The sequence below is a fragment of the Candida pseudojiufengensis genome, assembly GCF_024610245.1.
Source record: "Candida pseudojiufengensis strain CBS 10847 chromosome Unknown scaffold13, whole genome shotgun sequence".
Lineage (NCBI taxonomy): Eukaryota > Fungi > Ascomycota > Pichiomycetes > Serinales > Debaryomycetaceae > Lodderomyces > Lodderomyces pseudojiufengensis.
In genome coordinates, this window is record NW_026261537.1 from 198,494 (window position 1) to 212,489 (window position 13,996).

Genomic DNA, 13,996 nt, shown 5'->3' on the forward strand with positions numbered 1-13,996 from the left:
AATAATGCAAATAATTGAGAAGTAAACTCCGTACGTGTAGGATAGTTTCTTTAGCCGTTATCTTCAAAGGACACGCGCCTGCGTCACCCTCGAAACTTGGACCTAAATTATACGATCCAATTTTTTCTTAAACCCGGTCGTTATGTTTCAACTCGGTTATAAATTTTACCAATTATCTTTTCGCGTCTAAATTATCAATTTATATATTAAACAATAGAATATCCATACTTTTCAACTGTTTCCCACCCAAGGGTTAGTAAAGAATGCTTTCTTTACAGTTCTTGTTAAAGATTTTGACATTACCTTACCCTATTATCAGAGCTGTCCTACAATATTATACAACTGGTACAATTTATTCAAAAACGAATAAAGAATTTAAAAATTCATTATGGAAAAATATTTTATTATCAATTGAATATCATGTTTCTGGAAATTATCAAAAAAAAGATATGAGAACAATAGTTTATCAACCTATAAATAAAGTTATTTCAAAATTTAAAAAACATCCATTAGCTTCTCAATTAAATTCATTTGGTGAAAAATTTGATCAATATAGTTATTGGATAAATAAATGTGATAAACCAAAAAATAAACAAAATGTATTGATATATATTCATGGTGGAGGATATTTATTAAATTTATTTGAATCTCAATTTGTATTTATTTCAGCTTTACATTATTCATTAAATGATAAAGCCGCGGAAAATACTTCAATTTTAGTTATTGATTATTCTTTAACTATGTTTAATAATGAATATCCAACTCAATTAATTGAATGTTTAACTACTTATTCAAATTTAATAAAAGATGGTTATAAGAATATTATTTTATTAGGAGATTCTGCTGGAGCTCATATGTCATTATCAATAGCGAGAGCTATTGCTTATCCAGAAGAAGTTTTAAAACAATTTGAATATGCTAAAAGAACAGTTAATTTTGATATTTCAACTTTACCTCAACCAAAAGCTTTAATTTTAGATGCACCATGGCCTGAACCATGCACTAAACGTTCAGTAGCTTCAAAAAGAGGTATTAATTGTTATGGAGATTTAGGATCAATGGAAACAAATATGGGTGATTACTATGCTGGTAAAAATGATAAAAATTTTATAAATAATTTTTTAACTTTTACAAATACAAATTGGGAAGATCATTGGAAAGATGTCAACCCAATAAATAATGGAAATACTTTAATTATAGTTGGAGAAAGAGAAGTTTTAAGAGATGGTGTTGAAGAATTTTATAATATTATTAATAAAAAGGGAAGTATTGATTATCATGTTGAACCTGGTGGAATTCATGCTGGTGTTGTTTATGTTGAAAGTTTAGATTATGTTTCTAAAAAAGGTGCAAAAAAAGCATTGAAGGGAGATTTTAAAGATAAATTTGGTTATAATTTGATTTCAAAATTTATAAATGATCGTATAGATAATTAGATAAATGTTTGCTTAAAATAGCTCGATATCGCCTTATTTTTTAAAACAAGCTCGTCAGATTGCCGTGGCAATTTTTGAAAAATTTATTTTGAATTTGGTCCAGTGGTATAGTGGTTCATTATATCCCGCTCACAATTTTTAATTGAGAACCGGGGAGGTCCCGAGTTCAAACCTCGGCTGGATCATAGCAGCACTTTTAACCTGTTTTTTTTTTTTTAATTTGCAGCCATCATTTCTAATAGAAGATCATAACACTATTTCTTTCATAATCAATGGTTGTTCTTTCATCGTCACTAGAGTCATCAATCACTATCATCTTCATCAATTCAACTACCACTACTAGTAGTTTCGAAAAGAGTTTTCATCGAAGAGATAGGTCTAATTCAAAATCATAATAATCATTATTTATTCATCGTCACTTGAGTCATCACTGCTATCGCTATCACTATCATCTTCTTCATCACTACTTAACTCTTCCTCATCTTCATCCATTCTACTACCACTACCAATACTTTCATCATCATCTTCTTCCGGATTAACTTCTGACCATTCGACATAATTTTTAGATATAATTTTTTTACTCTTTGGTAATACTATAGGATCAAATGGGAAATAAGCTTCTAAATCTAAAAATTCTTGTTTTTGTTTAAAATTGCCCACAGATGATGGTAAACCATTAGTTTGTAACATTCTTTCTCTTTTATTATGTTCAATTATTGAATAACAATAACATACATTTAATTTTGTTGCTAATTTTGCAAAAATATAAACAACAGTTTCATCACAATATTTTAAAGGATTAAATTTAACAATTATAACTCTTTGAAAAAATTTATCTAAATCACATTCCCATTTATCATTTTCTTTTTTTAAAATTTCATGACGAAAACAAAAAATATATAATAATGCTTGAAATGCAGAATAAAATAATTTAAATCTTTCCATACCTAATGTTGAAGTTGATGGATCTTCTAAAGTTTCTTGTTCTCTTTCTAAAATATATTTATTAAGCCATCCCATTAAATAACTTACTATAAATATAATTTGATGCTTCGACAAGTTTTTTGCTCTTGCAATATATGATGATAAATATTGCATTGCTTTTAATCTTTTTTCAATAATTTCATTTGGATTAAATGCTACATCAATTAATAAAACTAAAAAAGAATCTGCTAATTCTTGTTGATATTGTGTTATATGAAATAATATAAATTGAATCAGTTTTGTAAAATGAGTTGGTAAAATATGACTTTTGAAAATGGAATTTATTGTATTAAATAAATTAACTCCATTCCCATTATTTAATTGTTCTTCAGTAAAAGATATTGAAGTTCTTGTTAATAGTAAATTTACAATATTATCTAATTTTGATGATAAGTTCTTAATACTTCTTGTTGTTGTTGTTGGATCCCATTCTTCTGGTAATAATTCTTCATCTTCATCTTTCCCATTAACTAATCCTTCAATTTCATCATCATCTAAATCATCCAATTCATTTTGTAATTCAACATCCAATTTTATACAACATTCTATAACTAACTGCCATATACTAAACTGTAATTCTGGAGCATAATTTAAAATATTTATTAAATTTGTAACATAATTTATAATTTCATCTGTGGTTGAAGAAATATGATGAGGGAAATTATTTTGTAAAATTTGAGGAATTTGATTTATACTTGTTGGAATATATCTTAAAATTTTTCGTATTATTTCATGACTTTTGGGATTTATAAAATTTTCAAAATCCAGTATAATTTTATTTAATACTTCATTTAAAAATTTTGGTAATGTACTTACCAAAACAATTAAAAAATGAGAATATAAATCAATAAATGTTAGATCTGATTCATTTGATAACCAATTAAACTTAAGTATTGCAAATATAAGATTATTACATGATTTATTATCTAATTTTGAAGTATTATTTATTAAACCTTTTAATATTATACTAAAATGAGATAATGTTATTTCTTTTTGATTGATTCTATCAGTTAATGTATCAATTTGTAATGAATCACCCTGAGAGAGTTAGTATTATATCTATTGTTTGCTGATGTTTTAAATACATACTTTCTCTAATGATCCAAAAGCTGATTTTACATAACTTATATACATTTTTTCTGTAAATTCATTTTGATATAGTTGTTGTTGTTGGTGGTGTAGTTCTTCTTCTTCCCCTTTCATTCTTTTACTTATTTGATCAGATTCCATTCCATTTCTTTTCCTTGTTTCTATCATTATTCTGATACTTGATAAAGAAGATTGTAAGAGTAAGATGAGACAAAAAAAAAAATATTTATTTCCCTTAAATTTTTCAATCTTTAGAGAAGAAAAAAAAGATCCACACTAAATTTAAACATCGAGACAATGATTCTAACGCATCAACGACATCCAAATTTATGGATGTAAGCAGTATTAAATTAATTACTGATACTCAAGATACATATTGGAGATAAATAAGATAGAATGATCTTGAACTTGTTTGAAAAATTTAAAGTGTGCATTTGGTAGTTACTCCAAATTTCGTTTATCTTCTACTTTACTAAAGCCTAGTCAAAAACTGTTTTTTATCTTATCGCGTCAGTATCACAACCTTATCCAATGTCAGTTGTTACCATATCATCAACAGTATTACTCAATATATCAGATATATTAGCAAGAGGTATAAAACTAGAATATGGAGTATTATTAGGATATCAAGATGGTGATGATTATACAATTGTAACGTCTTTTGAATTTAGTATAGATCATTTATATGCTAGATTTATGCAATTACAACAAACTCATCCTAATTGTACAATAATTGGAATATATCATATTATAGATTCAGATATAAATTCTTCAACTATTGCTAAATTACATGAATTAAATCAATTATGTCAAACTTTTGAGTTACCAATTATATTATCCCCATTATATTTAACTTATTCAACCACCACGAAAGATAAATTTCCATTTAAAGCATATTCCCTCAATACAAATACAAAACTTGATATAAAATTAACAATAAATGAAACAGAAAATATAGTTGTTTCAACAATTGATAAATATAAAAATTATACATCAAATAAAGTAGATAAACAAATAGATTTATCAAAACATTTAAAAGAATTGAAAAAATTAAACAAAAATTCAACGAATCAGGCGTTAACACCTAAAGACTTACAACAAATTGAATACTCCAAACATCTAAACTTACAATTTATTCAATTAGCTTTATTAACTGAACAAAAAATTAATTTAGATAAAGTTAATCATCAATTTGTTAAATTATGGAGATTAAGTTAAAAAATATAGAATCTATGATGAGTAACCTTTAATGAATATAATGATTAAATTTATATGTAAGTGGAGATGATTTTTAAGATCTTCCAATTAAGATTTTGTTTTTGACATTGACCACCTCTGATATCGCAGTGTATTCGTTTCTAGTCTTGTCTTTTGATTTTTATTTCGAATACTGCTTAGATTTCCGAAGATAATCTGATAATAACGTTGCATTGCAATACTAATGTCTTTTTTTTCAACAAATCTAAATATTACTGTAAAGTTTTTCGACCAACATGAGAATGAAAAGTTATCAAAATACAAAAATTTCTGTTTCAAAATTGCAAGGTGAAGTTGAAAAATACTGAAAAAATTAGCTATTGATCTTGTGAATGTTACTTATTTCTGCTTCTGACTCTAATCAACAATGATAATTATTTATTTCGTTTCATGAGACGAAAATACAATTAAATTACGAGAGCAAAATCAGAAGCGTATTAAGTTCGTGTTTCATATTTTGAATTATTGTTAAAGTCTGAAACATAATTAAAAATACTCAAGTATTTATTTTACTTAACTTCCGTAATAGATCGAGATAAAAAAGGTATTGTAATGTATTTATTATGTTTCATATATTTGTTTCATAAAATTCTTTCTCGAGATAATTATTATTGATTTGTTTCAGATTTATTAATAATTTTTAATTTGTTTCAGATTTGCTCGTTTGTTTCTTACCCCATTTTCAAGTGTTTAAAGGAAGAATGCAGATGAACAAGCTTGATCAGTGATAGAGTGAAATAACTACTACAAATCGTTCAAAAATAATTTGTATTAATAGTCTACAAATTTGTGGATATTTTGTAGTGTGACAAAATGCAGATAATTACTGGCATACCAAATTTTATTATTTTTAATTTGCAAATATTATTTTTTAATTTTTGTACTTCATCATTTGTTTCACATTTAATCGGTTAACTACAAATTCAAACAACTTTCAAATTAACAACAATATGCCTAAGTTTTTGAAAATATTTAATAAAATAAAGAGTAAATTCCAGAAAAGTCATAACCTACCTCATAATTCAGAAATAATGAAACCAAAAATGTCAAATTTACCTCATAATTCAGAAATAATCAAACCAAAAATGTCAAACCTAACATATAATGAAGTTGTATATCAATGTAAATCATGTTTTAAAGATGAATTTGAAATTTCAAAAGCTTTAAAACATTTAAAAAAAGTTCATGGAATAGATTATTATTCATTACCAATTACAAATCCAATTACTTCAGGAGTTACATGTGGATTTTGTTTAAAAAATTTATTAAATTTTAAAGAATATTATTTTCATCATTGTCATATTCATAATATTGAAAAAATTTTAAATTTAAATTTTAATATTATTGATGCTAATAATTGGTTTAAATGTTTTAAAAGTGATGATTGTTGGTTTAAATTTAGAACTGAAGCTGAACTTGAAAATCATTATGAAACATCACACCATTAAATTTGACTTAATAGTATAATATGGTACTTAAATTTTATAATATATTGTTGGCATGAAATTTCGAATGGAATTGACGCAAAAATTAATGAAAACATCAGTTGGTATTACATACTTACGATACCTAGTTGTTTTTTATTTTAAATACTTTATAGCAAGAAAGTCTCAATTTCAAAAACTTTCAATTTATTTAGCGAAACTCTCCAAATTTATATTAGTGTTACAGTATCTACCTACCTAGATAATTTTCGAAATATTTATCTTTGACTTGCTTCAGCGGTATAAAATATATAATTGGGTGAAATTTTTTCATTTCATTTAAATTTGGCTCACAATCGCAACTATGTATACTTCACATCACATTCCATCATTCTATTCTACTCAAAAGTAATGGTACGCGCACCAAAAGGCATGCTAATGAAGTGGTTAGATGATCTTCATTGTCGATACACAGGATCACCGAGTAAATTTGACATACTATAATATTATATGATTATTCAAGAGGCACACATCGAACTTTCAATACCTATATTCATTATAAACAAATACTTCAAATCATGTGCTGGAGCAGACTGAACTATCGCCGGTATTCGTTGAATAGGGTTTTCCCATGGACTGTAGGTAATCGTTTGATTTTTCATTTGGATTCAAGATGGTGGAAAAATTCGTTATCTTATACGGTCGTTAAGTGATTCTTCAAATCTTTTCAAATGTTTTATAAAATCAAGATAAGGGACAGTAGCCAAGTTGTCCACTCTCGTGCTGCTCGCTGTAGCAGTATTGCTTAATATATCAGATATATTAGCAAGAGGTATAAAATTAGAATATGGTGTATTATTAGGCAATCAAGATGGTGAAAATTATACAATTGTAACATCTTTTGGATTTAACAAAAGTCATTTACATGCTAGATTTATACAATTACAACAAGTTTATCCTCAATGTATAATAATTGGAATATATCAGATAATAGATTCAAATATAAATTCTTCAACTATTAAATTACACGAATTAAATAAATTATGTCAAACTTTTGAATTACCAATTATATCGTCTCCATTATATTTAACTTATTCAACCACCACAAAAGATAAATTTCCATTTAAAGCATATTCCCTCAATACAAATACAAATCTTGATATAAAATTAGCAATAAATGAAACAGAAAATATTGTTGTTTCAACAATTGATAAATATAAAAATTATACATCAAATAAAGTAGATAAACAAACTGATTTATCAAAACATTTAAAAGAATTGAAAAAATTGAATAAAAAATCAAATCAAGCTTTAACATCCGAAGAACTAAAACAAATTGAATATTCNGTTTCAACAATTGATAAATATAAAAATTATACATCAAATAAAGTAGATAAACAAATAGATTTATCAAAACATTTAAAAGAATTGAAAAAATTAAACAAAAATTCAACGAATCAGGCGTTAACACCTAAAGACTTACAACAAATTGAATACTCCAAACATCTAAACTTACAATTTATTCAATTAGCTTTATTAACTGAACAAAAAATTAATTTAGATAAAGTTAATCATCAATTTGTTAAATTATGGAGATTAAGTTAAAGAATTCAATTGAAAAAGGAGGTAGTATATTAGAATAGCTTGGAATATATTAAACTAATTCATGCAAATTTATTTTTAATTTATTAAACTATGTAATTACTCTATACAAAATTTTAAACCAAATTGATTAGGTATAAATTGAGCAGCAGAATAAGTAGCACTATGAATTATTTTGATTTGGTTTATAAAGTGTATTCAAATAGAGCTCACATTTTTCCATGTGACGTTCGAAGTCACCTCTTGTAAGGGATATTCTACATCCATGACATTGACGGTATTTGTGTCTTGCACGTAAGTGGTCGAACATGGTAAGTGGATTGATACAGTGATAAGAACAGCCTGGACTTTCGCAATACAACATATTTACGGTGTGAACCTCGAAATGATCTGAATATGTAGTTTTTAATTGATTGATGGTAATATTATTATCATGATCTTTGTTTAAGTGATCAGCAGCGTGGCGTAAGGTAATATATTCAACATCATGACTAACACAGTAAAGCACAATGTCCATTCCTTGTTGATTTTTTAAGTGACTTGGTGGCATTCTTGATTCTATTGTAAATTAGTGATATTAAATTATATAGTTGCAAAAATGCGGAAGCAAAAAAAAAAGAACAAAATATTTTTCAGTTAAAAAATCAAGGGGAAAATTTATCTATATTTATATTATTTATTTCAGATTATTCGAATAAAAATACTATGGTTGAAAGAAATGTAAGAAATAAAAAATCTGACCACAATAAGTTCAATACAACTCTATAACTTTAATTGGATACAAAAAAAATTTTAAATAGAAAGAGATTACTAGTAATCAAGTTTTAGATTCTGAAACATTATTCATTATATTAAAATTTTATACAAATCTAATTTAGTTTGATCTTACAATGAATGAAGTATTTCCTTCACCTCTATGGTGAACTCTAATGTGGTCCAGTTTTCTATTTCCTGCAAATCTTTTATTGCATTTAGTGCAATTAAAAAAAACAACTTCCTCACCTCTATTGAGGGTGCACTCAACTGTGTTAAGATGGCTGCGATAGCTACTATGACGGTTAGAAAACTTGTTGCAAAATTTGCAGTAATAATTTTTGTTTGTCGTATCTAATTGATGGTCAACTTTGAGATGATGAATAAAATCGGAATCTCTTAAAAATTGGGTGCAGTTTGGTTGATTGCATTTAGTATATTGTGATCTATTAAGTTCATTTATTGCTAAATCTGATTGATCATTATGATGATTAACTAAATGATTTTTGATTTCTTCTCTTGATTCGAAGTGATTGTTGCATCTAAGGCATTCAAATAATTCTTGTGTCATATTGTTGAAATTGGTTGTGGTTTTGTTGAGAAAGAAAAGGGATGAAAAAAAAAGTAATAGTATAAATAATAATCAAGAAAGAGAAAATAGATTAATTTTATACTAATGTTTCAGATCATATGGTAGTTCAAACTCTGACACAAAATTAATGGCATTTTTTGTAATATGAAATTCATAATGAGAAAGACTAGTTATAATTCATTACCTAATTTTATAGCAGGACATAAGTAAAGAGTCTATAATTTACTATCTAAATGATCATACTTCTTTTGTAAGAAAAAAATCCCCATTTAGTTCGAGTGGCGATTTTTTTTATCAAAAAGGTAGTACAAAATGTAAGGTAGATAATAAAATTGGCTTACGTAATCTCCATAGTAAATTAATCTTGGCTCTCACAATTACGAAAATCTGAAACACACTAAGGCGTCTCAAACTTTAAAAATTAAGTTTGGCTAAGAAAATAAATATAATATTTTATTATATAACAGTTAAACTAGTAAACCAAAAATCCAAATATTGTAATAAATGGATTTGTGTGTTAAATCCATATTGAAGTAAAGGATATTTAAAGAATATATAAAGCATATAAAATTTCCTCAAATTTTTTGTAGTCGATTTTATTTATTTTATCTTTTTTTTTTTCTGTTTAATTATATCATTTTTAGCTAATCAATCATTACAACATGGGAATTAAACATCAAGGTAATGAATACTCATTTACATGTCACAAACACGACAAACCAAAATCTTATTTTAGTTATCGTTTTGCTTTGGAACATTTGAGAATCGAACATGGTATCGACTATTATTCAGAAGGAACTACAATTCCTGAAATAACAAGCGGTGCATTAGTTGTTTGTGGTTTAGATGGTTGCAAAACGAAGGTTCTTAAAACTGGTATTACATCACATAGAGCCCTCAAACATCCCAGATTTGAATTTTTAGTGCAAAATTATGACCATCACGGCATAGCTGACAACTCCTATCACTGCCCCGAAAATTTCTGCACAAAATTTTATGATACTAAAGAGTTACTCAATCAGCATTTAACTAGATGGCATCAGTACAGTGCTTGCTTTTTTTGTGATGATATATTATCCGCTATCGAAGCCCCAAATCATTATTGTTAGATAAATCCAAAATTAAATTGTATAGAAAATATCTTAAGTTAATATATGAGGTAATGATAAATAAGTTTTTCCTTCGAAGATACATAAATCACCTTTTTATACGTACTTCTTTTTTCATTCTTTTTTTTTAAAAAATACATTAACGTTTGTTCAATTCGTAGACATACTTAAAAGTTGTTGATGAAAATGCTATAGCAAGGTTAAGCAAGCTGACAAAACGATGTTGTTACTGCCTTTCGTAACATAAATTATATGCTTGAACGAGTGAAAATAGATAATTGAAGTAACGATCTGAAACAAAGAAAAACTGAGGTTATGATTTATAGATTAAAAACAATAAACCAGATATAGTTGTGATCTGCGAGAAAAATATCAACTGTGTAATTACAAACAAACTTACCACCAGTTTTCCAAAAAAAATAAAAATATTGCATGTACAATAAATATTAGGATCGTTGTAAACTTTAGCTTTACATTGGTTTAACAATAATTTATAATTATTGAATACAAGTAATTGTTTGAGTTGAGTATTTATGATCTAAATCTAATAAACAAAAAAACAAAAAAAAAAATATGGTTTCAAAATAATGCTGTCACTTACAAATATTAGGCGGTATTGTAATAAAAAAAAGCTACATTACAATCCAAATCTAGTATTTATGAATAAATGAATAGTGTATTACCGTTGTTGGTTTTAAAGCACCATAATTTGAAAGAGTAAACAAAGCAAATCAATCTTTCAAAGGAGATTAAAAATTACGGAACTAACTCTACCTCAGGCTAACATTATATAAAAGTACAATCAAACTCCTTACACGTCAAAAAATTTGACAAACAAAAGGTAATATTCTAATGGTTTTTCTTTTTTTTAAATTCTATAAATTTTTGGTGCATATATATGATTTGTATGTTAATCGATCCATAAATGAAATTAATTAATGAATGCAAAAACAATTTTGGAGTTGCAAAACTAAAGACTTCAGTACTTCATTCAAAACAATCAAATATAAACCTAGTTTTTATAGACTTCATACGTTAAATTTATTTCATACAATATTATTCCAATGCATTATGTATTTGTCGAACAAACAACACCTTAAGAAAATATAAAAAATATACAAAAAAATGCAGAGGTTTCTAGCTAGTAACACAGAAATCCTAATTCAAGATTATATTACAAAATAAGTATATAAATTTTATTACTTACAGATCTTTTCTCTATGGATTAAATTTATTCTTTTACAGTTTAGCCAGCTAGACTATCGATATAATAAAACAAACAGTGGGTTGCATTATTTGAACCCATGGTCTTTCGACAGAAGTTAGTAACTTTTTTTTTTTCAAAACTAATTAACTTTGAGAAAAAATTAAGAACTAAAAAGCTAAATTGAAAAAACCTTTTCAGAAACCTTCAAATCTAAGAAAACAAACACAACTGATTTAAAAGGTATACAATTTAGGTAGAAAGAGCAATGCACCTTAAAAGTTGGTTGAAGCAGAATATTTTGTAAGTAAAAAAGTAGAAGTACTTTTTTTTTTCTTTGTGGATCATAACTAAGGATTTCCAAGTTTTAACCTCTTTTAGTATAACAATTTAACAGTCAATCTATTTGTCCTTCACTAGAATGTATCACAAGATTTTGCGTATAATGTAATCTTTTAATTATTTACTTTAATTCTTGGTTTGTCAAAGGATAATAATTCAATTATTTGGTGTACATATTTGTTACGATCCGGTAACTAAAGGTAATTAATTTTCGGACAAGAGGTGATTATTTGATCTTTGAAGCATTTTTCAACTTATATGTTGACAGTGTGTGAAAACAATTAGATTTTTTCTGTTTTGAGTTTAGTTTTTTATGAGTCTAAGATGGTTTACTTTTCTTACTTACTAATTTTTATATCTTTTTAATTGCTTATCTAACTGTGTTATTTAAGGACGTTGTTTTGCTGACAAGTCCATTAACTTATGTAAACTTTAGGACAGTTAATTCATACTATATGAAGTTGAGTACATTAGTTATTTTAAATAAGATATGTTAGTCTGAGAAGTTATTTCTTCAAGCAATGTACACCCTTTGGTTGATCCAAATACGTTACTTTTTCCAACTTTAAAATGTTGTTTTTACATAGATTTCAACAAAAGCATGTCAAATTTTCATTATCACAGGTTGTCAAGCTTAAACTGCTCAAATTCGTTGAAAAGATTTGAGAAATTGAAGATTTACGAGTAGATAGCAATGGGGTTCAATAAACGTTGATATGTATTGAAATAAGAAAAAAAAAAACAAGAAAAAACAATCTCGTTATAAATCCTGCCTTCTCAATCTAGAAGTTATACTATGGATCGGTACTGAATTCATTTTGTTGAATATAGACTTGTTTATTTACCTCATGATTATGAATAGAAAACGTCGTCGAGTATAATTCCATGAATAATTATGTGAAATATTATTTAATGTAATTAATCAATTAGTTTTTAAATTCTATGATTTTTCACACTTTTATTTGAGATTATTTTTTTTTCTATTTCGCAAATTTTAGCTTCTCAAATTACTACATGTTAAATATCGGTTTGTTAATGTGTTTTGTTTCGTTGACCAGCTAACTGAAATACAGAAATGTTTCAAACCTTGAGAGATTAGTGAAAAGGTTTCATTATTATTTTTTTTTGTCTCCACTTTATAGACTATAAAGACATTCTATTTTGACTGAATATTACAAACTATATAAGGCTATAGATTCACAAGAGCTTGTTTCTATTGAGGAAACTTTCAATGAATAATCAAAATCAGTTTTTAATTAAATAAAAAAAGCTTTCAACAAAATAATTGAACATGATATTAATTATTTAGTTATTGGTGTATTAATTATCCCTAGCAAACTAATTATTATAATTTTAAAGTGATGTATAATACTAATGCTTAAGCTTGTATATAAATGTTTCTAGCATTGTATTGAGAAAGACGTTCAAATTTTGTCTGTGCTTTTGTTGTTGTTATTTGATATTGCTTCTATGTTGGTTTATCTTTTATAAATTTATGGTTTTTTTTTTTTTTTTGGTTTTAAAACTTCGAAAATAAAAGTCACACAAAAATGATGTAACACTAAATTCTTTAAGATACGGCTGGATACATTTTGGTTAGTATGTGTAGTAATTTTGAAAGTTATGCATTGCATAACTGAAAACGGAGACTAAACTTCTACAATTAGACCGACTTAAAGATAAATTGATTAATAAAAGTGGATGAACAAGATTTTACAAGTAGACTTATGAACTTATCGATGACAAATATGTTATATTTGCATAAAACTTTTTGTGTTTTCTTTGAACTTTAATTCATGTTCACACGTTAGGTTTCTCAAATCTAGTTTCAAACGTTTATTTTCAAAAGAAAGAGTGTATATTGAAGACCAACTACTGTTTTTTTAAACACAAAATTGATAGAGTGTATATTGAAGACCAACTACTGTTTTTTTAAACACAAAATTGATCATTTTAAAGAGTGAAAATTTATATATGATAACTAACTCTCATAAAAAAAATTAAGCTTTTGCAATTTCATCAATCCACGTGCATTTGAGTTATAGTGATTATGTCTTTCGACTTATTAATAATTAAGAATTAAAATTCTCTTTTGTTGGGGCATATTTGTTGCTGCCGTAAAAATGCTTTAAACTTGGAACTAAATCCCGGTAACCGATTAAATTTGATGCAGAAAAATAATAGATTAACGATAAAGCTTATAT

The 13,996-nt window shown here is 26.2% G+C and overlaps 6 protein-coding genes across 6 annotated transcripts; 5 read left to right on the forward strand and 1 right to left on the reverse strand. All coding sequences in view use genetic code 12, as the record gives it.

Annotated features, from left to right (window-relative positions):
• Positions 1-263: 263 nt before the first annotated feature.
• Positions 264-1,436, forward strand: KGF55_004523 (uncharacterized protein; the record flags this gene model as incomplete). The annotated part of the gene is made up of 1 exon (XM_051759436.1): positions 264-1,436. The coding sequence occupies one exon, from the start codon at positions 264-266 to the stop codon at positions 1,434-1,436; it is 1,173 nt and encodes a 390-aa protein (XP_051612813.1).
• A 405-nt stretch (positions 1,437-1,841) lies between these two features.
• On the reverse strand, positions 1,842-3,677 carry RRN3 (rDNA-binding RNA polymerase I transcriptional factor; the record flags this gene model as incomplete). Its single annotated transcript, XM_051759437.1, has 2 exons — positions 1,842-3,458; positions 3,510-3,677. The coding sequence occupies 2 exons, from the start codon at positions 3,675-3,677 to the stop codon at positions 1,842-1,844; spliced, it is 1,785 nt and encodes a 594-aa protein (XP_051612814.1).
• Positions 3,678-4,040: 363 nt separating this feature from the next.
• Positions 4,041-4,727, forward strand: KGF55_004525 (uncharacterized protein; the record flags this gene model as incomplete). The annotated part of the gene is made up of 1 exon (XM_051759438.1): positions 4,041-4,727. The coding sequence occupies one exon, from the start codon at positions 4,041-4,043 to the stop codon at positions 4,725-4,727; it is 687 nt and encodes a 228-aa protein (XP_051612815.1).
• A 989-nt stretch (positions 4,728-5,716) lies between these two features.
• On the forward strand, positions 5,717-6,214 carry KGF55_004526 (uncharacterized protein; the record flags this gene model as incomplete). The annotated part of the gene is made up of 1 exon (XM_051759439.1): positions 5,717-6,214. The coding sequence occupies one exon, from the start codon at positions 5,717-5,719 to the stop codon at positions 6,212-6,214; it is 498 nt and encodes a 165-aa protein (XP_051612816.1).
• A 554-nt stretch (positions 6,215-6,768) lies between these two features.
• KGF55_004527 (uncharacterized protein) lies at positions 6,769-7,795 on the forward strand (the record flags this gene model as incomplete). The annotated part of the gene is made up of 2 exons (XM_051759441.1): positions 6,769-6,838; positions 7,008-7,795. 2 exons carry the CDS (start codon positions 6,769-6,771, stop codon positions 7,793-7,795), a joined length of 858 nt encoding a protein of 285 aa, XP_051612817.1.
• Positions 7,796-9,799: 2,004 nt separating this feature from the next.
• KGF55_004528 (uncharacterized protein) lies at positions 9,800-10,246 on the forward strand (the record flags this gene model as incomplete). Its single annotated transcript, XM_051759442.1, has 1 exon — positions 9,800-10,246. One exon carries the CDS (start codon positions 9,800-9,802, stop codon positions 10,244-10,246), a length of 447 nt encoding a protein of 148 aa, XP_051612818.1.
• Between the last annotated feature and the right edge of the window lie 3,750 nt (positions 10,247-13,996).